Source organism: Pleurodeles waltl, chromosome 7 (genome assembly GCF_031143425.1).
Source record: "Pleurodeles waltl isolate 20211129_DDA chromosome 7, aPleWal1.hap1.20221129, whole genome shotgun sequence".
Classification (NCBI taxonomy): domain Eukaryota; kingdom Metazoa; phylum Chordata; class Amphibia; order Caudata; family Salamandridae; genus Pleurodeles; species Pleurodeles waltl.
The window spans coordinates 674,719,112-674,745,509 of record NC_090446.1 but is presented as its reverse complement, the minus strand read 5'-3'; the positions used below and the strand labels follow the sequence as shown (position 1 = coordinate 674,745,509).

The window sequence follows — 26,398 nt, the reverse complement described above, 5'->3', positions numbered from 1 at the left end:
GCATCTACCACTTGGGTACCTCTGCTTCCTTTCAGTGAGTTGGTGACACCAGACATCTTCCTGCAATGAAGAGAATCCTCACTCAATCTACTTGACACTGCAGAGAATGTGCAGTGTGTAGATTTTTTAAGTGCCAAGGTAGTTCTCCCTCAAAGACTCGTTCTGTTTGGAGTGGAGATCGGGATTTTGGCAGCCAGGCTCTTCCACTGAGTTTTTATATTCAGAACGCTAGGAGAGATTGGTTCCTTGGTGTTCCCTCCGTCAAGTTCAACCCCTACAACTAAGTTTGTCAGACATCCTTTGGTTTTGTCTCTTATTGGCCCAGCAAGGCCTAGCTGTGGCTATAGTGAAAGTAATGTCTGCCTTTTTGCATTCTTACGGTTACCAGATCAGCTATCCCTCTTTCAGTCACCTATTGTGATGTGTTTTTTTAAGACCCTGACCATATCTTCCTGCAAATACCTTTTGTGATGCTGCTATGGGACCTTAACTTGGTTCTCTCTTATCTAATGTGCATAGCATTCAAACCTTTTCACAGTTGCCCCTTGAGCCTTTTGACCATCAGGAAGGTTTCCCTAGCTGCTATCACATCTTCTAGGTGAGTGAGTAAACTTCTGGCACTGTGTCCAACAACCATACACTTTGTCGTTTCGGACAAAGTAGTCCTCTGGACAAAGGCATTTTTTCTGCCAAAGGTGGTTGCACCCTTCCACACAGGGTACTCTGTTACTCTGCTTACCTTCTGTGCTCTATCTCACCCCTTGTAGATTCTGCAGAAAATCAGAAGTAGGAACTTATCAGGAAGGATAAAAAAAAATGTATTTTGGTGTGACACGGAGACTGACCTGCAGAGCCAAGTTTGAGTCCGAATTGCAGAACTCCAGTACAATTTTTTAAGCATGAAAACCACAAAGGTGTGAAATAAATCATCCATTCAGAACAACAGAAAGGTAATTTCTTAATCAAGTACATTATGTGATGTGGATCATTAGATGCTTGGTGTTACACATATATTAGGCATCTGACCAATCACAGTAAAACAGCGTGATACAAGATGATCACAAGCGTGACCTTCACATTACTTGGATGGTTGGGACTTTTCAAGGCGTCACCAAACCAGTTTCCTCATAACCTTCTCATACCTATGTGGAAATCCAGATGTCTGTCTTGCTGGGCGAATGAAGCAATGCATGTCGTGTGAGGTGTCTCTTCTAAGCAAGCTGTTGCATTACAAGCTATCTGTCGGGGTTAATTTAGTAAAGGTCGTCCAACATTTTGCTTATGTTTTTCAGACCTGTTCCTTGAGTATCACAGGATGAGGTCAGGCCTGGGGAAATATAAAATGGATTATTTAGCCAGTTTCCACACCCTCTAAGGAGGAGGAACGGCTTCACTGATTTGACCCTAAGAGGGCTCTTATTTTTTGTGTCAAGAGAACCGGAGATAACCGGCCAGATGGCCAGCTTTTCACTGGGTTCTCTGGAGCGAAAAAGGGTAAAGCAGTACAGAAAAGTACCGTCTCTCAATGAATTGTCCTGTGTGTAAAAATGTGCCACAGGCTAGCTTGGAAGCAGCCCCCAGAAGGCTTGTATGCTCACTCCACCAGAGCTAAGGCTGCTAATACTGCTCTAGTGTGCGTTGCGCCAGTCATGCATATTTACCAGGCTGCTACGTGGGTGTCCCTCCACACGTTCACAAAGCACTACAACCTGGGCAACGAGGTCAGGTAGGATGGGCGCCTTGCTTGATCTGTCCTGCAGGATTTCCCGGTCGGATTCATTCCACAGACCCATCACCTCTGCATGTACTGCTTTAGTATCTTTTCACAAGGCGAGCAACCTGCAGTTAGAAGGCTCTATAAGAAGAGCAAGTTACTTGCCTTCAGTAACACCTTTTCTGGTAGAGACTCTAACTGCGGATTCCTCAACGATCCTCCCTCCTTCTGTTCTGGGGAGTGAATTCTTAATGTCCATAATCCCGAATCTGAAACATCTGCACACTTCACGTCAGATTTCATTGGCTTCTGACGGCACAGAAACATTAAAGAAACTGATGCCAGCATGCGGAGAGGCGGTCTTATAGCGGTCCTAACATCACATCTGGAAACACAAAAAACTATTTCTTGATGTCGAGAAAATTCCTTTAAAGTTTTCAGATCCAGTCTAGTGCTTGGCAGAAGTTCATAAGGAGAGTAATATACAGTTAGTCTCTACTAGAAAAGGCATTACAGAAGGTGAGTAACTTGTTCATTAGTTGAATAAAAAAGATAATACAGTGGTTGTTGATTACATTGAAAATTATTCTGGTTCCAAATAATGCCGCCCATGATGATGCTGTTGTCATTAGAATCTGCCATCTGTCATGGTTTTACACACACCTAGCTGTGTTCTTTTCTGTCTAACTTGTCTCCTTTTTGTTTTTATTTTCACCATTAGTTTTAACATGAAATATGTGTTTATCACGCATAAGACCTCGGAGTGAACACTGTGTGTCTTTGTGTAAACCAAATAGTTTCCTCTTTAAGAACGGCTCTAAATACGTTTGATGGCAGAGAAAGTAAAAGTACATTTCCTTTAATGCAATCATTTTTCATTTTTCACAGAATTTTGACTCTGAGAAGGAAAAGGAATTAGAAAGACAAGCCCGCATAGAAGCCAGTTTACGTGAACGAGAGCGAGAAGTTCAAAAGGCACGTTCAGAACAAACCAAGGAAATTGACAGGGAAAGAGAGCAGCATAAACGGGAGGAAGCCATTCAGAATTTCAAGGCTCTCCTGTCAGATATGGTACTGATTATATTACTCTTCCATTTACACTTACGTTTGGCTTATATGTCATGTTTTCAGTGTTTCTTGAATGTCATGTGATGTTCAACAGAGCATTATTAGAACACTATTGCGTGAGCCTCCAGGTTGTTGCATTGCCACTAGGTGAATTTTCAAATGCTTATGCACACCAGCAGCAGCCTTTGCTGATAACAGCTATGGCTTTCCTCTTCATAATGTTAAGAGTGAACAGGTTAAACACCAACACCCCCAAAATCCATCTGCTTGTTCTTGTAAAATCACGTTTTCTGGAATCACTTGTACATGTTTCAGTATTATAACAAGAAAATCCTGACTACATTTTCTATTCGATTCTTTATTTTTCATAGTCTCATAAAATTGTTTTTATTGTAGCCATAAACATTGCAGTTCGTCCCCCCTGGGGCTTCTTCAGGGCTCCTTCCAGTTACATTTGTTGATGTCAAAACGCTTAAAACATGTCTACATCTAACAGACCTGCTTTAAACATAAAGGATAGTTTCATTCCCACTGTTTTGCTTCTGTCTCAGACGGAAGAATAAGTGTTGATGTGTGTGCCACTTCATATCACATGCAGCAAACTTGTCCCATTTTGGTCACTTTTAGGAAAGCTATCTGACGCCTGAAATATACATTTTATGTAACATTGATGCGTTGTGCATTGTTTGGAGCCTATCAAATAGGAAGTTTACAAGATATGTGCAAGCATTCCATAATTTTTTCTTGCCTCTCAAGAAGCAGTTAACAAATATTTTATACACATTTTTTTCCATAATGACCACTTCTGATGCTCTGCAGCTTGGAAGTTGCACACCAAAATGGAAATGTGAAATATGGACCTCTTAGTTAAGTTGATGCTAGTTCAGAGGGATTTCTTATTTGCAAGCTTGAGTTAAACCCAGAGCAGTTAGCAGTAGTTTACCTCTTATTTGCCAGTAAAACTATAGTTAACCATTTTTGGGCCAGAATATTCCCAGTATCAAAGATCAAAAAAGTGCCTACAGTGGTAGAAATGATAAAGGGACATGATGTTCTGATATGTTTAAGGAAAATGAGTTGTGCTTGTTCCATATTGGTTACTATGCAGTGTATAGTCAAAGCAAAACCTTCGACATAAGTATTTTTTGTATTTTGCTCCTTTCTTGGTTTGTGATGATGACATTTAAAAGACTCTGATTGTCATACCTATGTTTTAGGTTCGATCGTCTGATGTATCATGGTCTGATACAAGACGAACCCTCAGGAAAGATCACCGATGGGAGTCTGGATCTGCTTTAGACCGAGAAGAAAAGGAAAAACTTTTCACTGAACACATCGAAGCACTTACCAAAAAAAAGAGGGAACACTTCAGGCAACTCCTGGATGAAACCACTGCGGTATACCTAATGCTTTCTTTCTCTCTAGATTCTACGAGCCACAGAAAAGTCTACCACCGTTTTTGATTTTAGTGCACACTTACTGTATAATAGACTTGTATAAACAGCCCCTAACATTCAACATATTTCTTCTGTTATGACATATGTGCCACCCAAATTCTTATCCACAGTTATATATTTCAGTGTATATAGAAGCTGAACTGTAATATGCTATGCTTTTTTTTTGCAGATTACCCTAACGTCTTCTTGGAAGGAGGTTAAAAAGATGATTAAGGAAGATCCCCGGTGCATTAAATATTCCTCAAGTGACCGGGTAGGCTATGTGATTGCCTATGGCTATTCACTGCTTTCAATCTAGAATAATTAAACTGCAGACTTTTACCTTGCACTGTCAATTATCCATGCAGAACAATTTGTTTGCCTCCCCCAGCATGTCTTTTGACATGACTTTTATAATTGCTTTTATTGCTTTTCGGGACCTTTGATCAAAATCGATTTATACAGTGCCACTTATCACCCCTGGTAGTATCCAGGTGCTGGGAGTTTTGGCTGCAAACTAAAGAGCCATGGCGTGAGCTTCTTCCTGAATTCAGCGAGGGTGGGTCTAATTCGTACATAGGTGGGTAGTTTGTTCCAGTTCTTGGCTGCAATGTAGGAGAAGGCTCGTCCTCCGCTTCAGGTTCGTCGGATACTCGTGAGAGGGCATGATTGGCTGATCAGAGCTCTCTGGCGGGCTGGTAGAAGGAGAGCCTGTGGTTAATGATCACTTCTGTTTTCTGTGTGTTCTGCTGGAGGCAGTTGTCTCGCAACCAGTCGGCTACGTGGCACATGGCTTTTCTGAAGTTTTCTCTGGGGGAGGTGTGATCTTCAGGTGGGACGTGTCCTTCGTCAAGGGAGAGGACAAGATACTTGTCATCGGTGTATGAGATGTTGAGTCTGTAGCAGTGCGAGGTCTCTGCCAATGGTGTCACGTAGATGTTGAACAAATTGGGGCTAAGGGAGGAGCTCTGGGGGACTCCGCATATGATCTCCTTGGGTTCTGAGGTAAAAGAAGGGAGGTGGATTCTCTGGGTGCGTCTTGTGATGAAGGCGTGGATCCATTTGAGGGTGCTGCTTCTGATCCCGATGTGGTGTTGTCTTGGGGTGTGGGTGTAATGGCTGAGAGTGTCGAAGGCGGCGTAGAGGTCTAGTAGTATAAGAGCCCCCTTCTCTCCGCGTTCTAGGAGGGTCCTGATGTATTCTGTTGCCGCAATGAGGGCAGTTTCTCTGCTGTAGTTGGAGTGGAAGCCATATTGGGAGGTGTCCAGTAAGTTGGATTTTTCCAGGTGTTGAGTGAGTTGTTTGTTGATGGCTTTTTCCAGGATTATAGCTAGAAATGGGAGCAGCAGGATGGGTTGGTAATTTTTTAGTTCACTGGGGTTTGCGGTGGGTTTTTTGAGGAGTGGCTTGACTTCTCCTTGTTTCCAGGTTTTGGGGGTGGTGGCCGTTCTGATGGAGGTGTTGATGATGGGAGTGAGGACTGGACTTATTTCCTTCTGACCCAGGTTGAAGATGTGGTGGGGGCAGGAGTAGTTAGGTGAGCCGGAGTGAGTGGATCCCGTGTTGTCCACTGTTTCCTGGGTGGATAACAGGGGTCCAATCCATGATCATGTGGTTGTGAGATTCTTCTTCTGAGGTGAGTAGGTGTATAATGTTGGTGAGAAAAGTTACTGTAGTTTGCTGTGATCTTGTTGAGGAAGTATTCAGCCAGTGAGTCGCAGAGGGTCTGAGATGGCTGGATGGCTTTTTCGGTGGCTGCCGGGCAGGAGATCTCTTTGATTATCTTGAAAAGTTCCATAGGGCGGTTGGAGCTTTCCTCGATGTGGTTGACGAGGGCAATCTTTTTGGTGTCCTTTATTAGGAGGTAGTATTTTTTCAGTGCTTCTTTGTAGATTCTACGGCCTGTTTGGTCTTTGAGGGTGCGCCACAGTCTTTTTCCAGTCGGTGGCAGTCCCTTTTGAGTGTGCAGAGTTGGGGGATGAACCGTTTTGTCTGCTTACTGGATCTTCTAGAGGTGGAGCTAGTGATGGAGGCTACTTCGTTGGCACAGTTGAGGAGCCAATTAGTTTGTTTGTTGGTGGGTAGTTCAGGGTTATTCGAGAGGGTGGAGTCTATTGGCGTGGAGGGTGCCATTCTATTGTTTGTGATTTTCTTCTATCTGCAGATGGAGGGGGGTGGAGGAATGGTTGCGGGCTCAGATTTGTGGTCTGTGGAGAAACGTACCAGGAGGTGGTGAGTCCATGTGAGTTCCGAGCTGTGGGAGAAAATGACTTTATTGCTGGCTGTGAAGATGGTGTTGAGGATGTGGCACGCAGTGTGGGTGGAGGTGGTGACCAGTTGTCTAAGTCCTACATTGCTGAGGTTGTTTAGGAGGTTGGTGGTTTTGTGGTTCAGGGTATTGTCCTGGTGGAAATTATGATCTCCTAGAAATATGTAGTCCGTTGGGTTGATGGCCAGCCGGATGATGAAATCAGCGATGTGTTCGCAGAAACCAGGGCTGGGGGGGGGGATGTATGCGAGGATCCCTTTGATAGTGGTTATGCCATTGATTCTGATGAGAAGGTTGAGGTTTTCCAAGAGGTGGGATGTCTCGTCTTCAGAGGTGGTGCAATTGATGTTTTCCTTGTGCATGATGGGGATGCCTCCTCCATGCCTGTTTTGGCAGTCTTTATGAATCGCTTTGTAGCCTTCAGGGGTGGCAGATGCTATGTCCAGGGCTGATGAGGGCGTAAGCCATGATTCATTCATTCATGAACATTAGGTCCAGGCTGAGTGTGGTTTGGGTGTCCCATATCTCTGTGGTGTTGTTTGCAGAGGGATCTTGTGTTGGTCAGTATGGAGTGCATCTGTTTCTCTGGATTGGCGGGCAGTGGTGGTGAGCTGATGTGGGTCTCCGTGGAGGAGGTGAAACGGCAACATGTGAATGGATCCGTTCTAGTTCCTGAAGGGAGGCGGTGCAGCAGCTGTTGTCCTTGTTCTTGGGGGGCTAGATCTAGGAGTTCGGCAGCAGAATAATTGGTGGTAGGAGAGCCAAGGTTCCTGGCAATGAGCGTGTTCCAGGCATGGACGGGTGCAGACGGGCTTACCTTTGGCGAGATCAGTGGGAAGCAGGTGGCAGGACTAGGGGCATGAAGGTAAGCAGCAAAGGGAATCAGATGGACAGAGCCAGGAGACACAGAATGACAACAGGACAAACAATCAGGCAGACAAAACCAGAAAGGGGGGGGGGGGGCGCAAAAAGGCAATAGCAGAGACAGCAGATAACACTAGGAGGCAAAAGAGAACGGCAGAAAAGACGGACAACAGTGGGCAGTAACTGAATGCAGAGGGCACAGACAGCTATGTCAAACCAGATCGAGGAGAGGCTCTGGAGGGCTTAGGAGAGCTCAAGCACGGGCAAGCAGCTGCTGGGGAGCAAAGTGCAGGACCTGCTAGTAGGAAAGTGCCTCTTTTGGCACGGTTAACACCCCCCGCCCCAAATTGTTGCTGACTTGACAGAGTTTGCTGGGATCCTGCTAAACAGGCCCCGGCACCAGTGTTCTTTCCCTAAACTGTGCCATTGTTCCCACAATTGGCACACCCCTGGCACACAGCTAAGTCCCTTGTAAAAGGTGCCAGTGGTACCAAGGGCTCTGTGGCCAGGGAGTGGCCCTAAGGGCTGCAGCATGTATTGTGCCACCCTAATGGACCCCTCACCAAGCACATGCACACTGCCATTGCAGATTGTGTGCGCTGGTGGGGAGAAAAAGGTAAAGCCGACATAGCATCCCTCTCAGGGTGCCATGCCCAGCAACCACTGACTGTGACATAGGTAAGTCACCCCTCTAGCAGGCCTTACAGCCATAAGACATGGTGCAATATACCACAGGTGAGGGCATAGCTGCATGCGCAATATGCCCCTTCAGTGTCTAAGTCCATTCTTAGACATTGTAAGTACAGTGTGACAATATTAAGTACATGGGCAGGGAGTTTGTCATTCCTAACTCCACAGCTCCATGATGGCTTCACTGAAGGCTGGAAAGTTTGGTATCAAACTGATGCCACTGTTGGATTTATTGTACAATGCACCCAGAGGGCATCTTGGAGCTGCCTCCTGTGTTTCAACCAACATTTTAGTGTAAGGCTGACCAGTCTGTGCCAGCCTGCCACTAAAAGACAAGTTCCTGACCCCATGGGATGAGGGCCTTGTGCCCTCTGGAGTCCGTAACAAAGCCTGCTCTGGGTGGAGGTGCTGCACACTTCCCCATTACAGGAACTGCAACACTTGACGGTGAGCCTCAAATGCTCAGGCCTCCTGTTAAAGTGCCCCAGGGCACTCCAGCTAATGGAGATGCCCACTCCCTGGACAAAGCCCCACTCTTGGCTGTAAGTCTGGTGGAAAAATTAGTTAAAACAGGGAGGAGTGACACTCCAGCTAGGACCACCCCTAAGGTGTCTAGAGCTGAAGTGACCCCTTCCCTGCCGAATCATCTATCTTGGTTTGGAGGGAAGGGACCAATAGGGTTAGCTCTGTGCCCCCCTCCCCAAAGGTAGTGGGCACAAGAGGGGATTAGCCACCCTCGGGGACAGTAGCCATTGGCTACTGCCCTCTGACCCTTGTAACGCCCCTAAACCTGTAATATAAGGGAACCCCTGAACCTAGCTCACCAGATTCCTGGTGACCTCAAGTAGAAAGGAGGACTTGCTAAGCTGACCCCAGCAGAGAAGACCCCAAACACCAACTGACCAGCTTCTGAAGCCCTGCTACAAAAAGGAGATGCATCCTGCAGGACCAGCGACCTCTCCAAACCTCCGGAGGACTGCCTGCACACCAGAGGACCAGAAACTCCCAAGGGCAGCGGCCCTGTCCACAATAAACTCCAAGGACTCCAGAACCACCCTGGATCTGCAAATCCTGCCCACTCTGCACCCAACACCCATGGCTTGAGTCCAGGTGGCCCACTGGTCCAGAGCAGGTCCCCAGGCGATTCTGACCTTGTGTCCACCCTGTGGTGATCCCGCCTGGCCAACACGACGCCTGCAGCCTAAATCCAGAGGACCCACGTGACCATGAGAGAACCGGACAAAGATACCCAATGCCTCAAGGTACTCATGCAGCCACAGTCCCCTGGCCTTGGGGAATCCGACCACTGGTCCAGCAACATTCAGCAGGTGGCCCGCCTCCTTGTCAAGCCTGTGGTTTACCGAAACTGACCCTCTGGACCCAGCCTGCAGCATCTTTGTGACCCCGGCGTCCCCCTATTGAAAAGCATTGGGAGCCCGACACTGTTTGCACCCGGCTGCCACTGTGCCACTGAGGGTGTGTGTTTGGTGCTAACCTGTGCTCATCTAACCCCCCTGGTCTGCCCTCCGAAGTGGCGGGTACTTACCTGCCACCAGACTGTTTCTGAGTGCACCCAGCCTCCGTAGGATCCCATTCTAAATCCAGCACTAACTTTGACCTCTGCCCCTGACCGGTCCCGTGTTGCTGTGGTGTATGTTTGGGGTCATCTTAAACCTTGACCAGTGGACATCCTAAACCCCGGAGACTGGAACTGTAAGTCCGGTACTCACTCAAAACTGCACTAACACTTCCCCCGCTAGGACTATACTAAAAACTGCACAGTGTTCACTTTTGAAAGTGAGAAGTGTTACTTGCTGTAAACTGTTTTATGTGCCAAACCCAAACAAAGTACATTTGATGCATATGTCCAATACTGTCTTGCAAATGTACTTACCTGCAAGAAGATCATTTTGGTTCTAGAAATAAAGTAACAAAACATATTTTCCTATATAAATACGTTGGCCTGGAGTTACATTGAGTGTATGCCTCACTTAATGACTGTGTGTACAACATATGCTTTCCACTGCACTCTAAGCCTAACTGCTTAACTACCCTACCACAAAAGAGAGTATTAGTATTATCTCCTTTAGCTTCTGTCAAGCCTCTGGGGAACCCGTGGACTCTGCACACTATATCTCATTTTGATACAGTATATACAGAGCCAGCTTCCTAAATTGGTGGATAAGCGGTGGCTCTACGGCTGCATTTGCTGAACTACATCTGATAACATGACTAAGTTCCAAAATTGCCTTTAGATTCGATTGATTTTTGAATTGACATTCTTTCTTGATTAAGTCCCCTTTAACATTTCTTTTCTAGGTTTAAAAGGGCCCCATATAGGAAGGGAGAGATTTGAAATCTGCTTAGTACCCGTTAATGGTGACAGCAATACAACAGCTAGGTACAGAGAGCACTATAATACTATGAGTAAATGCCTCGTTGGCATGGTTACCCCCTGACGTTTTGCCTTATGTTGATGCCAGTTATGATTCTGCTAAAGTGCCCCAGCACCATGTTCTTTCCCTAAACTGCACCTTTGTCCCACAATTGGCACAGCCTTGGCACATAGATAAGTCCCTTGTAAATGGTACCCCTGGTACCAAGGGCCCTGATGCCAGGGAAGGTCTCTAAGGGCTGCAGCATGTGTTGTGCCATCCTGGGAACCCCTCACTCAGCACATGCACACTGCCTCATAGCTTGTATGCGCTGATGAGGAGAAAATTACTAAGTTGACATGGCACTCCCCTCGGAGTGCCATGCCCACCACACACTGCCTGGGGCATTGGTAAGTCACCCCTGTAGCAGGCCTTACAGCCCTAAGGCTGGGTGCACTATACCACAGGTGAGGGCATATGTGCATGAACACTATGCCCCAACAGTGTCTAAGCAAAACCTTAGACATTGTAAGTGCAGGGTAGCCATAAAGAGCATCTGGTCTGGGAGTTTGTCAAACACGAACTCCACAGTTCCATAATAGCTACACTGAAATCTGGGATGTTTGGTATCAAACTTCTCAGCACAATAAATGCACACTGATGCCAGTGTGGAATTTATTGTAAAATACACCCAGAGGGCATCTTAGAGATGATACCAGTCCGACTCCTAGTGCTAGGCTGACCAGTTCTGCCAGCCTGCCACAACCAGACGAGTTTCTGGCCACATGGGAAGAGTGCCTTTGTCACTCTGTGGCCAGGAACAAAGCCTATACTGGGTGGAGGTGCTTCTCACCTCTCCCTGCAGGAACTCTAACACCTGGTGGTGAGCCTCAAAGGCTCATGCCTTTTGTTTCAGCACCCCAGGGCATCCCAGCTAGTGGAGATGCCCGCCCCTCCGGCCACTGCCCCCACTTTCGGCGGCAAAGCTGGAGGAGATGAGAAAAACAAGGAGTCACCCACAAGTCAGGACTGCCCCTAAGGTGTCCTGAGGTGACCCCTGCCTTAAGAAGTAGTCTCCTCTGCAATTCCACTGAATGTTTGGTAGGGAATTATCTGGAGTCCTCAGCGTGGGCTGAGGTAGAGCTAAAGACCCATGCAGCCATGCTGGGTATCCCTGAACTGGTGTGTGTCAAGAAAAGGGCACAGTGCAGAGCTCAGGGTGTTGGAGTCTGGAATAATGGCCCAACCTTCCAAGAGAAAAGGAAAGACTGAGGAACCAGCTTAAACAGAGCACAAGAAACAGAAACTCTCTTCCCTGGAATATGTTCTATCCCCTGAGGGAACTGAGTCCATGGAGGTGGAGCCTTACCAGTTTGAGCTCTTGGGCCCAGGGGGCCCCTCAAGGGAAACAGCTGTGTAAGGGGCAAGCAACTTGTCCCTCTCTTGAAGGCCTCAGACAGCAAGCAGCTGAGCAAGAAAAAGGTAATGTCAGTGGAACCCACAGAGTCTATTGGGAAGATGGACTCCTTTACACTGAGGCAAGAGATCCCAAACCTGGTGCCACTAGGATGGTGGTAGTGCCTCAGGAGTTTAGGGAGTTCATTCTGACCTTAGCTCATGACATTCCCCTTGCTGGGCATTTGGGACAAACCAAGACATGGGAGAAGTTAGTCAACCATTTCTATTGGCCCAATATGTCCCACAAGGTTAAGGAGTTTTGCACCTCCTGTGTCACCTGTCAAGCCAGTGGTAAGACAGGTGGCCATCCAAAGGCCCCCCTGATTCCACTTCCAGTGGTGGGGGTCCCCTTTGAGAGAGAGGGAGTGGACATAGTGGGTCCAATTAAACCTCCACAGCATCAGGGAACCAGTATATCCTGGTAGTAGTGGATAATGCTACTAGGTACCCTGAAGCTATTCTCCTTAGGTCCACTACTGCCCCTACAGTAGCCAAAGCACTCATAGGTATTTTTACCAGAGTGTGTTTTCCTAAGGAGGTGGTTTCTGACAGAGGTATCAACTTCATTTCAGCTTACCTAAAGCACATGTGGAATGAGTGTGGTGTGACTTACAAATTCACCACAACATACCATCCACAAACCAATGGTGTTGAGAGATTTAACAAGACATTGAAGGGCATGATCATGGGGCTCCCTGAAAAAATCAAAAGGAGATGGGATGTCCTCTTGCCAGGTCTGCTTTTCGCCTACAGAGAGGTGCCACAGAAGGGAGTAGGTTTTCCCCCTTTGAGCTTCTGTTTGGCCATCCTGTTAGGGGACCACTAGCACTTGTAAAAGAAGGCTGGGAGAGACCTCTCCATGAGCCTAAACAAGATGTGGTGGACTATGTACTAGACCTACGTTCAAGGGTTGCAGAGTACATGGAAAAGGCAAGCAAAAACCTTGAGGCCAGCCAACAACTCCAGAAGATGTGGTTTGACCAAAAGGCTGGAATGGTTGAGTTTCAGCCAGGGCAGAAAGTCTGGGTTCTGGAGCCTGTGGCTCCAAGGGCACTTCAGGACAGATGGAGTGGCCCTTACCCAGTTCTTGAGAAAATGTCAGGCCACCTACCTGGTGGACCTAGGCACTAGCAGGACCCCCAAGAGGGTGATCCATGTGAACCGCCTCAAACTCTTTCATGATAGGGCAGATGTAAACATGTTAATGGTTACAGATGAGGATCAGGAAGTTGAGAGTGAACCTCTCCCTGATCTCCTCTCCACTGACCCTAAAGATGGCTCAGTAGATGGAGTGATCTATTCAGACACCCTCTCTGGCCAATTGCAGGCAAGTCCTCCAGCAGTTTGCTGAGCTCTTTTCTTTTACCCCTGGTCAGTCACTCCTGTGTACCCATGATGTGGACACAGTATGCCCGTCAAGAATAAAATATTCAGACAGTCTGACCAAGTTAAGGAAAGCATCAAAGTGGAAGTCCACAAGATGCTGGAGTTGGGAGTAATTCAGCACTCTGACAGTCCCTGGGCTAGCCCAATGGTCTTGGTCCCCAAACCTCATACAAAAGATGGCAAGAGAGAGATGAGGTTCTGTGTGGACTACAGAGGGCTCAACTCTGTCACCAAGACAGATGCTCACCCCATTCCAAGGGCAGATGAGCTCATAGATAAATTAGGTGCTTCCAAATACTCAAGTACCTTTGACTTAACAGCAGGGTACTGGCAAATAAAAATGGCACCTGGAGCAAAAGAGAAAACAGCATTCTCTACAACTGATGGGCACTACCAGTTTACTGTGATGCAATTTGGCTTAAAGAATGCCCCTGCCACCTTCCAAAGTTTGGTGAATCAAGTCTTTGCTGGCTTGGAGTCCTTGAGTGCAGCTTATCTTTGATGATATTGCTGTCTTTAGCTCCAATTGGCAGGATCACCTGGTCCACCTGAAGAATCTTTTGCAGGCTGTGCAAGCAGCAGGCCTCTCTATCAAGGCATCTAAATGTCAGATAGGGCAGAGTACTGTGGTTCACTTGGGACACCTTGTAGGTGGAGGCCAAGTTCAGCCACTCCAACCCAAGATGCAGACTATTCTGGACTGGGTAGCTCCAAAAACCCAGAGACTAGTCAGGGCATTCCTTGGCTTGACTGGGTACTATAGGAGGTTTGTGAAGGGATATGGATCAATAGTGACCCCCCTCACAGAACTAACCTCCAAGAAAATGCCCAAGAAAGTGAACTGGACCGTGGACTGTGAAAAGGCCTTTGACACCCTGAAGCAAGCTATGTGTACAGCACCAGTTTTGAAAGCTCCAGATTATTCTAAGCAGTTCATTGTGCAGACAGATGCCTCTGAGCATGGGATAGGAGTGGTCCTGCCACAAACAAATGATGATGGCCTTGACCAGTGTAAGGAAATGCCTCCTTGGCATGGTTACCCCCTGACTTTTTGCCTTTGCTGATGCTATGTTTTGAATTGAAAGTGTGCTAAGGCCTGCTAACCAGGCCCCTGCACCAGTGTTCTTTCCCTAACCTGTACTTTTGTATCCACAATTGGCACACCCTGGCATCCAGATAAGTCCCTTGTAAGTGGTACCCCTAGTACCAAGGGCCCTGATGCCAAGGAAGGTCTCTAAGGGCTGCAGCATGTCTTATGCCACCCTGGAGACCCCTCACTCAGCACAGACACACTGCTTGCCAGCTTGTGTGTGCTGGTGAGAACAAAACGAGTAAGTCGACATGGCACTCCCCTCAGGGTGCCATGCCAGTCTCTCACTGCCTATGCAGGTATAGATAAGTCACCCCTCTAGTAGGCCTTACAGCCCTAAGGCAGGGTGCACTATACCATAGGTGAGGGCACCAGTGCATGAGCACTGTGCCCCTACAGTGTCTAAGCAATAACTTAGACATTGTAAGTGCAGGGTAGCCATAAGAGTATATGGTCTGGGAGTCTGTTTTACACGAACTCCACAGCACCATAATGGCTACACTGAAAACTGAGAAGTTTGGTATCAAACTTCTCAGCACAATAAATGCACACTGATGCCAGTGTACATTTTATTGTAAAATACACCCCAGAGGGCACCTTAGAGGTGCCCCCTGAAACCTTAACCGACTATCTGTGTAGGCTGACTGGTTCCAGCAGCCTGCCACAACCGAGACATGTTGCTGGCCCCATGGGGAGAGTGCCTTTGTCACTCTGAGGCCAGTAACAAAGCCTGCACTGGGTGGAGATGCTAACACCTCCCCCAGGCAGGAGCTGTCACACCTGGCGGTGAGCCTCAAAGGCTCACCCCTTTGTGCCAGCACCGCAGGACACTCCAGCTAGTGGAGTTGCCCGCCCCCTCCGGCCACGGCCCCCACTTTTGGCGGCAAGGCCGGAGAAAATAATGAGAATAACAAGGAGTCGTCACTGGCCAGTCAGGACAGCCCCTAAGGTGTCCTGAGCTGAAGTGACTCTAACTTTTAGAAATCCTCCATCTTGCAGATGGAGGATTCCCCAGTAGGATTAGGGATGTGACCCCCTCCCCTTGGGAGGAGGCACAAAGAGGGTGTACTCACCCTCAGGGCTAGTAGCCATTGGCTACTAACCCCCCAGACCTAAACACGCCCTTAAATTTAGTATTTAAGGGCTTCCCTGAACCTAAAACTTTAGATTCCTGAAACTACAAGAAGAAAAGGACTGCTGAGCTGAAAAACCCCTGCAGAGGAAGAACAGAAGACACCAACTGCTTTGGCCCCAGACTTACCGGCCTGTCTCCTGCCTTCCAAAGAAACCTGCTCCAGCGACGCTTTCCAAGGGACCAGCGACCTCTGAAGGACTGCCCTGCTTCAAGAAAGACAAGAAACTCCCGAGGACAGCGGCACTGCTCCAAAAGAACTGCAACTTTGTTTCAAGGAGCAGATTTAAAGACCCCTGCAAATCCCCGCAAGAAGCGTGAGACTTGCAACACTGCACCCGGCGACCCCGACTCGACTGGTGGAGAACCAACACCTCAGGGAGGACCCTCCGGCGACTCAGAGACCGTGAGTAACCAAAGTTGTCCCCCCTGATCCCCCCACAGCGACGCCTGCAGAGGGAATCCCGAGGCTCCCCCTGACCGCGACTGCCTGAACTCCATTTCCTGACGGCTGGAAAAGACCCTGCACCCGCAGCCCCCAGCACCTAAAGGAACGGAACTCCTGTGCAGGAGTGACCCCCAGGAGGCCCTCTCCCTTGCCCAGGTGGTGGCTACCCCGAGGAGCCCCCCCCTTGCCTGCCTGCAACGCTGAAGAGATCCCTTGGTCTCTCATTAAAAACCATTGTAAACCCGACGCGTGTTTGCACACTGCACCCGGCCGCCCCGCGCTGCTGAGGGTGTACTTTTTGTGCTGTCTTGTGTCCCCCCCCCCCCCCAGTGCCCTACAAAACCCCCCTGGTCTGCCCTCCAAAGACGCGAGTACTTACCTGCTGGCAGACTGGAACCGGGGCACCCCCTTCTCTCCATTGAAGCCTATGTGTTTTGGGCACCTCTTTGACCTCTGCACCTGACCGGCCCTGAGCTGCTGGTGTGGTGACTTTTGGGTTGCTCTGAACCCCCAACGGGGGGCTACCTTGGACCAAAAACTGAAACCTGTAAGTGACTTACTTACCTGTGAAACCTAACAATACTTTACCTCCCCCAGGAACTGTGAAAATTGCACTAAGTGTCCACTTTTAAAACAGCTTATTGTGTTTTATGTAAAAAGTATATATGCTACTGTAATTATTCAAAGTTCCTAAAGTACTTACCTGCAATACCTTTCAAATGAGATATTACATGTAGAATTTGAACCTGTGGTTCTTAAAATAAACTAAGAAAATATATTTTTCTATAACGAAACCTATTGGCTGGATTTGTCTCTGAGTGTGTGTTCCTCATTTATTGCCTATGTGTATGTACAACAAATGCTTAACACTACTCCTTTGATAAGCCTACTGCTCGACCACACTACCACAAAATAGAGCATTAGTATTATCTCTTTTTGCCACTATCTTACCTCTAAGGGGAACCCTTGGACTTGAAATAGCACATACAGAGCCAACTTCCTACATTGGTGGATCAGCGGTGGGGTACAAGACTTTGCATTTGCTGGACTACTCAGCCAATACCTGATCACACAACAAATTCCAAAAATTTTCATTAGAAATTGATTTTTTGCAATTTGAAATTTTTCTAAATTCTTTAAAGTCCTACTAGGGCCTTGTGTTAGTCCCTGTTAGCATTTCTTTTAGAGTTTAAAAGTCTGGTAAAAGTTTGAATTAGATTCTAGAACTAGTTTTAGTTTCTTAAAAAGTATTCCAACTTTTAGAAGCATAATGTCTAATACAGATGTGAATGTGGTGGAACTCGACACCACACCTTACCTCCATCTACAGATGAGAGAGCTAAGGTCACTCTGTAAAGAAAATAGCAATGGGCTCCAGACCTTCCAAACTACAGCTCCAGGAGCTGTTGGCAAAGTTTGAAAGAGCCAACCCCTCTGAGGATGGCAACACAGAGGATGAGTATAGTGACTTGGAGGGTGATTCCCCCCCACCAGTCCTATCTAGGGAGAACAGGGCCTCTCAAGCCCTGACTCCACAAATCATAGTCAGAGATGCTGGTTCCCTCACAGGAGGGACCAACCTCTCTGAAATCACTGAGGATAACTCCAGTGAAGAGGACATCCAGTTAGCCAGGATGGCCAAAAGATTGGCTTTGGAAAGACAGATCCTAGCCATAGAAAGGGAAAGACAAGAGATGGGCCTAGGACCCATCAATGGTGGCAGCAACATATATAGGGTCAGAGATTCTCCTGACATGTTGAAAATCCCTAAAGGGATTGTAACTAAATATGAAGATGGTGATGACATCACCATATGGTTCACAGCTTTTGAGAGGGCTTGTGTAACCAGAAAAGTGAACAAATCTCACTGGGGTGCTCTCCTTTGGGAAATGTTCACAGGAAAGTGTACGGATAGACTCCTCACACTCTTTGGAAAAGATGCAGAATCTTATGACCTCATGAAGGGTACCCTGATTGAGGGCTTTGGATTCTCCACTGAGGAGTATAGGATTAGATTCAGGGGGGCTCAAAAATCCTCGAGCCAGACCTGGGTTGACTTTGTAGACTACTCAGTAAAAACACTAGATGGTTGGATTCAAGGCAGTGGTGTAAGTAATTATGATGGGCTGTACAATTTATTTGTGAAAGAACACCTGTTAAGTAATTGTTTCAATGACAAACTGCATCAGCATCTGGTAGACCTAGGACCAATTTCTCCCCAAGAATTGGGAAAGAAGGTGGACCATTGGGTCAAGACTAGGGTGTCCAAAACTTCCACAGGGGGTGACCAAAAGAAAGGGGTCACAAAACCTCCCCAGGGGAAAGGTGGTGAGACAGCCAAAAACAAAAATAGTAAAGAGTCTTCTACAGGCCCCCAAAAACCTGCACAGGAGGGTGGGCCCAGAGCCTCTTCACAAAACAATTCTGGGTACAAGGGTAAAAACTTTGATCCCAAAAAGGCCTGGTGTCGTAGCTGTAGTCAGTCTGGACACCAAACTGGAGACAAGGCCTGTCCCAAGAAAAATACCACTTCAAACTCCACTCCAGCTAACACTGGAATGGCTAGTCTCCAAGTGGGATCAACAGTGTGCCCAGAGCAAATCAGGTGTCACACTGAAGCTACATTAGTCTCTGAGGGTGGGGTGGATTTAGCCACACTGGCTGCCTGGCCCCCTAACATGCAAAAATACAGGCAGCAGCTCTTAATTAATGGGACAAGTGTAGAGGGCCTGAGGGATACAGGTGCCAGTGTCACTATGGTGACAGAGAAACTGGTTTCCCCTGGCCAATACCTAGCTGGACAAACTTATCCAGTCACCAACGCTGACAATCAGACTAAAGTACATCCCATGGCTATGGTAACTTTAGAGTGGGGAGGGGTCAATGGCCTGAAACAGGTGGTGGTCTCCTCAAATATCCCAGTAGACTGTTTGCTTGGAAATGACCTGGAGTCCTCAGCATGGGCTGAGGTAGAACTGAAAACCCATGCAGCCATGCTGGGTATCCCTGAACTGGTGTGTGTCAAGACAAGGGCACAGTGCAAGGCACAGGGTGAAAAAGTAGAGCTGGAGTCTGGAAGAAAGGCCCAGCCTACCAAGAGAAAAGGAAAGTCAGCTGGGAAACCAGCTGCAACACAACAAGAGAAAGAGAACCTCTCTTCTCAGGAAGAAGTTCTGCCCTCTGAGGGAACTGAGCCCATGGAGCTGGAACCTTATCAGGTTGAGCTCTTGGGCCCAGGGGGACCCTCAAGGGAAGAGTTGTGTAAGGGACAAGAAACCTGTCCCTCTCTTGAAGGCCTTAGGCAGCAAGCTGCTGAAGAGTCCAAAGGCAAGAAAAATGGAACACATAGGGTCTATTGGGAAGATGGACTCCTGTACACTGGGGCAAGAGATCCCAAACCTGGTGCCACTAGGAGAGTGGTAGTGCCTCAGAGTTTCAGAGAGTTTATTCTGACCTTAGCCCATGATATTCCCCTTGCTGGGCATTTGGGACAAACCAAGACGTGGGAGAGGTTAGTCAACCACTTCTACTGGCCCCATATGTCCCAGAAGGTTAAGGAGTTTTGCCTCTCCTGCCCCACCTGTCAAGCCAGTGGTAAGACAGGTGGGCATCCAAAGGCCCCCCTCATTCCACTTCCAGTGGTGGGGGTCCCCCTTTGAAAGAGTGGGTGTGGACATAGTGGGTCCACTTGAACCTCCCACAGCCTCAGGAAATATGTACATCCTAGTAGTAGTTGATCATGCTACTAGGTATCCTGTAGCTATTCCCCTTAGGTTGACTACTGCCCCTGCAGTAGCCAAGGCCCTCATTGGTATCTTTACCAGAGTGGGTTTCCCTAAGGAGGTGGTGTCTGACAGAGGTACCAACTTCATGTCAGCATACCTAAAACACATGTGGAATGAGTGTGGAGTGACTTATAAGTTCACTACCCCATATCATCCACAAACTAATGGCCTTGTTGAGAGATTCAACAAGACATTAAAGGGCATGATCATGGGGCTCCCAGAAAAACTCAAAAGGAGATGGGATGTCCTCCTGCCATGTCTGCTTTTCGCTTACAGAGAGGTGCCTCAGAAGGGAGTAGGGTTCTCACCCTTTGAACTTCTGTTTGGCCACCCTGTAAGGGGACCACTTGCTCTTGTTAAAGAAGGCTGGGAGAGACCTCTTCATGAGCCTAAACAAGACATAGTGGACTATGTACTTGGCCTTCGCTCAAGGATGGCAGAGTACATGGAAAAGGCAAGTAAAAACCTTGAGGCCAGCCAACAACTCCAGAAGTTTTGGTATGACCAAAAGGCTGCACTGGTTGAATTTCAACCAGGGCAGAAAGTCTGGGTTCTGGAGCCTGTGGCTCCCAGGGCACTTCAGGACAAATGGAGTGGCCCTTACCCAGTGCTAGAGAGGAAGAGTCAGGTCACCTACCTGGTGGACCTGGGCACAAGCAGGAGCTCCAAGAGGGTGATCCATGTGAACCGCCTTAAGCTCTTCCATGACAGGGCTGATGTAAATCTGTTGATGGTAACAGATGAGAATCAGGAACCTGAGAGTGAACCTCTCCCTGATCTCCTCTCATCAGACCCTAAAGATGGCTCAGTGGATGGAGTGATCTATTCAGACACCCTCTCTGGCCAACAGCAAGCTGACTGTAGGAAGGTCCTACAACAGTTTGCTGAGCTCTTTTCCCTAACCCCTGGTCAGACACACCTGTGTACCCATGATGTGGACACAGGAGACAGCATGCCTGTCAAAAACAAAATCTTCAGACAGTCTGATCAAGTTAAGGAAAGCATCAAGGTGGAAGTCCACAAGATGCTGGAATTGGGAGGAATTGAGTACTCTGACAGCCCCTGGGTCTTTGTCCCCAAACCTCACACCAAAGAAGGAAAGAGAGAGATGAGGTTTTGTGTGGACTACAGAGGTCTTAATTCTGTCACCAAGACAGATGCCCATCCCATTCCTAGAGCTGACGAGCTGATTGACAAATTAGGTGCTGCCAAATTGTTAAGTACCTTTGACTTAACAGCAGGGTACTGGCAAATCAAAATGGCACCTGGGGCAAAAGAGAAAACAGCATTCTCCACACCTGATGGGCATTATCAGTTTACTGTTATGCCCTTTGGTTTAAAGAATGCCCCTGCCACCTTCCAAAGGTTGGTGAATCAAGTCCTTGCTGGGTTGGAATCCTTTAGTGCAGCTTATCTTGATGATATTGCTGTCTTCAGCTCCACCTGGCAGGATCACCTGGTCCACCTGAAGAAGGTTTTGAAGGCTCTGCAATCAGCAGGCCTCTCTATCAAGGCATCCAAATGCCAGATAGGGCAGGGAACTGTGGTTTACTTGGGACACCTTGTAGGTGGAGGCCAAGTTCAGCCACTCCAGCCTAAGATCCAGACTATTCTGGACTGGGCAGCTCCAAAAACCCAGACTCAAGTCAGGGCATTCCTTGGCTTGACTGGGTACTATAGGAGGTTTGTGAAGGGATATGGATTCATTGTGACAGCCCTCACAGAACTCACCTCCAAGAAAATGCCCAAGAAAGTAAACTGGACTGTAGAATGCCAACAGGCCTTTGACACCCTGAAACAAGCTATGTGCACAGCACCAGTTCTAAAAGCTCCAGATTACTCCAAGCAATTCATTGTGCAAACAGATGCCTCTGAACATGGGATAGGGGCAGTTTTGTCCCAAACAAATGATGATGGCCTTGACCAGCCTGTTGCTTTCATTAGCAGGAGGTTACTCCCCAGGGAGCAGCGTTGGAGTGCCATTGAGAGGGAGGCCTTTGCTGTGGTTTGGTCCCTGAAGAAGTTGAGACCATACCTCTTTGGTACTCACTTCCTAGTTCAAACTGACCACAGACCTCTCAGATGTCTGATGCAAATGAAAGGTGAAAATCCAAAACTGTTGAGGTGGTCCATCTCCCTACAGGGAATGGACTTTATAGTGGAACACAGACCTGGGACTGCCCATGCCAATGCAGATGGCCTTTCCAGGTTCTTCCACTTAGAAAATGAAGACTCTCTTGGGAAAGGTTAGTCTCATCCTCTTTCGTTTGGGGGGGGGGGTTGTGTAAGGAAATGCCTCCTTGGCATGGTTACCCCCTGACTTTTTGCCTTTGCTGATGCTATGTTTTGAATTGAAAGTGTGCTGAGGCCTGCTAACCAGGCCCCAGCACCAGTGTTCTTTACCTAACCTGTACTTTTGTATCCACAATTGGCACACCCTGGCATCCAGATAAGTCCCTTGTAAGTGGTACCCCTAGTACCAAGGGCCCTGATGCCAAGGAAGGTCTCTAAGGGCTGCAGCATGTCTTATGCCACCCTGGAGACCCCTCACTCAGCACAGACACACTGCTTGCCAGCTTGTGTGTGCTGGTGAGAACAAAACGAGTAAGTCGACATGGCACTCCCCTCAGGGTGCCATGCCAGCCTCTCACTGCCTATGCAGGTATAGATAAGTCACCCCTCTAGTAGGCCTTACAGCCCTAAGGCAGGGTGCACTATACCATAGGTGAGGGCACCAGTGCATGAGCACTGTGCCCCTACAGTGTCTAAGCAATACCTTAGACATTGTAAGTGCAGGGTAGCCATAAGAGTATATGGTCTGGGAGTCTGTTTTACACGAACTCCACAGCACCATAATGGCTACACTGAAAACTGAGAAGTTTGGTATCAAACTTCTCAGCACAATAAATGCACACTGATGCCAGTGTACATTTTATTGTAAAATACACCCCAGAGGGCACCTTAGAGGTGCCCCCTGAAACCTTAACCGACTATCTGTGTAGGCTGACTGGTTCCAGCAGCCTGCCACAACCGAGACATGTTGCTGGCCCCATGGGGAGAGTGCCTTTGTCACTCTGAGGCCAGTAACAAAGCCTGCACTGGGTGGAGATGCTAACACCTCCCCCAGGCAGGAGCTGTCACACCTAGCGGTGAGCCTCAAAGGCTCACCCCTTTGTGCCAGCACCGCAGGACACTCCAGCTAGTGGAGTTGCCCGCCCCCTCCGGCCACGGCCCCCACTTTTGGCGGACCAGCGACCTCTGAATCCTCTGAGGACTGCCCTGCTTCAAGAAAGACAAACTCCTGAGGACAGCGGCACTGCTCCAAAAGAACTGCAACTTTGTTTCAAGGAGCAGATTTAAAGACCCCTGCAAATCCCCGCAAGAATCGTGAGACTTTCAACACTGCACCCGGCGACCCCGACTCGACTGGTGGAGAACCAACACCTCAGGGAGGACCCTCCGGTGACTCCGAGACCGTGAGTAACCAAAGTTGTCCCCCCTGAGTCCCCACAGCGACGCCTGCAGAGGGAATCCCGAGGCTCCCCCTGACCGCGACTGCCTGAACTCCATTTCCCGACGGCTGGAAAAGACCCTGCACCCGCAGCCGCCAGCACCTAAAGGAACGGAACTCCTGTGCAGGAGTGACCCCCAGGAGGCCCTCTCCCTTGCCCAGGTGGTGGCTACCCCGAGGAGCCACCCCCCCCCCCCCCCCCCCCCTGCCTGCAACGCTGAAGAGATCCCTTGGTCTCTCATTGAAAACCATTATAAACCCGACGTGTGTTTGCACACTGCACCCGGCCGCCTCCGCGCTGCTGAGAGTGTACTTTTTGTGCTGACTTGTGTCCCCCCCGATGCCCTACAAAACCCCCCTGGTCTGCCCTCCAAAGACGCGGGTACTTACCTGCTGGCAGACTGGAACCGGGGCACCCCCTTCTCTCAATTGAAGCATATGTGTTTTGGGCACCTCTTTGACCTCTGCACCTGACCGGCCCTGAGCTGCTGGTGTGGTGACTTTTGGGTTGCTCTGAACCCCCAACGGTGGGCTACCTTGGACCAAAAACTGAAACCTGTAAGTGACTTACTTACCTGTGAAACCTAACAATACTTTACCTCCCCCAGGAACTGTGAAAATTGCACTAAGTGTCCACTTTTAAAACAGCTTATTGTGTTTTATGTAAAAAGTATATATGCTACTGTAATTATTCAAAGTTCCTAAAGTACTTACATGCAATACCTTTCAAATGAGATATTACATGTAGAATTTGAACCTGTGGTTCTTAAAATAAACTAAGAAAAGATATTTTTCTATAACAAAACCTATTGGCTGGATTTGTCTGAGTGTGTGTTCCTCATTTATTGCCTATGTGTATGTACAACAAATGCTTAACACTACTCCTTTGATAAGCCTACTGCTCGACCACACTACCACAAAATAGAACATTAGTATTATCTCTTTTTGCCACTATCTTACCTCTAAGGGGAACCCTTGGACTCTGTGCATGCTATTCCTTACTTTGAAATAGCACATACAGAGCCAACTTCCTACAACCAGCCTGTTGCTTTTATTAGCAGGAGGTTACTCCCCAGATAGCAGAGTTGGAGTGCCATTGAGAGGGAGGCCTTTGCTGTGGTTTGGTCCCTGAAGAAGTTGAGACCATACCTTTTTGGTACTCACTTCACAGTTCAAACTGACCACAGACCTCTCAGATGGCTGATGCAAATGAAAGGAGTAAACCCTAAACTGTTGAGGTGGTGCATATCCCTAGAGGGAATGGACTTTGTAGTGGAACACAGACCTGGGACTGCCTATGTCAATGCTGATGGCCTTTCCAGGTTCTTGCACTTAGAAAATTAAGACTCTCTTGGGAAAGGTTAGTCTCATCCTTATTCATTTGTGGGGGGTTTGTATAAGAAATGCCTCCTTGGCATGGTTACCCCCTGACTGTTTGCCTTTTGTTGATGCCAGTTATGATTGACAGTGTGCTGATACCCTGCTAACAAGGCCCAGCACCAGTGTTCTTTCCCTAAACTGTACCTTTGTTCCAACAATTGGCACAGCCCTGGCACACAGATAAGTCCCTTGTAAATGGTACCCCTGGGACCAAGGGCCCTGATGCCAGGGAAGGTCTCTAATCAGGTTCTGTGGGGCTCACAAAACCTCAAGCCAGTCTTGGGTTGATTTTGCAGACTACTCACTCAAAACATTAGATGGTTGGATAGCTGGCCGTGAATTGCATGACTATGATGGACTTCATAATTTATTTATGAAAGAACATCTTTTCGGTAACTGCTTCATTGACAAGTTGCCTCAATAGCTGGTAGACCTAGGTCCAATTTCTTCCCAAGAATTGGGAAAGAAGGCAGACCATTGGGTCAGGACTAGGATGACCAAGACTTCCACTGGGGGTGACCAAAAGAAAGGGGTTACAAAGTCTCCCCATTTAAAGGGTGGTGAGACATCGAAGGATAAAAATAAAGTCTTCTCAAGGGCTGCAAAAACCTGCTCAGGAGGGTGCGCCCGAGCCTCTTCACATTGGGTTCAAGGGTAAAAATTTGGATCCCAAAAAGGCCTGCTGTTTCAGCTGTAAACAACATGGACACCAAACTGGAGACTTTGCCTGTCCCAAAAAGAATCCCCCTAGCACTGCTCCGGTTAGCACTGGTATAGCCATTCTCCAGATAAGATCAACACTGTGCCTGGAGCAAATCGGGGTTCACACTGAAGCTATTTTAGTCTCTGAGGGTGGGATACATGTTGCCACTCTTGCTGTCTGACCCCTTAATATGAACAAATACAGACAACATCCCTTGATTAATAGGACAAAAGTAGAAGCCCTGAGGGATACAGTTGCCAGTGTCACCATGGTGACAGAAAAACTGGTTTCCCCAGGACCTCACTTGGCTGGACAATCCTATCCAGTTACCACTGCTGACAATGTGACTGGTGACCTTAAAATGGGGAGGGGTTACTGGCCTGAAACAGGTAGTGGTCTCTTCTGCAATCCCAGTTGTGTCTGCTAGGGAATGAACTGGAGTCCTCAGCTAGGGCTGAGCTAGAACTCAAAACCCATGCAGCTTTGCTGTAAATCTCTGAGATTGTGTGTGAAAACTAGAGCTCAAAGCCAAGCTCAATGTGAAAAAGAAGTGTTGGAGCCTGGAATAATGGCCCAACCTTCCAAGAGAAAAGGCAGGAAGACTGGGGGACCAGCTTCTGAACATTATAAGGCACAGGACTCCTCTTCTCAGGGTGAGGGGTTGACATCCTCTGAGGAAACTGAGCCCATCATGCTTGATCCTTATCAGGTAGAGCTCTTTCTTAGGTCCAGGGGGACCCTCTATGGACCAGCTGTTCCAGGGACAGAACCAAGCAACTGCACTGGAAAAGGGAGATGTCAGTGGCTCCTACAGAGTCTCTTGGGAGGAAGGACTCCTTTACACTGAGGCCAGAGTCCCCAAACCTGTGCAACCAGGAGTGTGGTAGTGCCTCTGCAGTTTAGGGAATTCATCCTTACTTTAGCGTATGGCATCCCCCTAGCTGGGCATCTGGGCCAAACCAAAATGTGAACTAGGCTTGCCAGCCATTTCTACTGGCCTAACATGTCTCAAAAGGTGAAAGAGTTTTTCAGCTCCTGTCACCTGCCAAGCCATTGGTAAGGCAGGTGGTCACCCAAAGCCCCCCTAAT

The 26,398-nt window shown here is 48.1% G+C and overlaps 1 protein-coding gene across 2 annotated transcripts in view; it reads left to right on the top strand.

Annotated features, from left to right (window-relative positions):
- TCERG1 (transcription elongation regulator 1) overlaps positions 1-26,398 on the top strand; it is a 737,036-nt gene that overhangs the window by 661,252 nt on the left and 49,386 nt on the right. For both annotated transcript variants that reach the window (XM_069244676.1, XM_069244675.1), the window contains 3 exons: positions 2,603-2,785; positions 4,000-4,179; positions 4,409-4,492. In XM_069244676.1, coding sequence (XP_069100777.1) covers positions 2,603-2,785; positions 4,000-4,179; positions 4,409-4,492 — 447 coding nt within the window. The remainder of the gene's footprint in view (positions 1-2,602; positions 2,786-3,999; positions 4,180-4,408; positions 4,493-26,398) is intronic.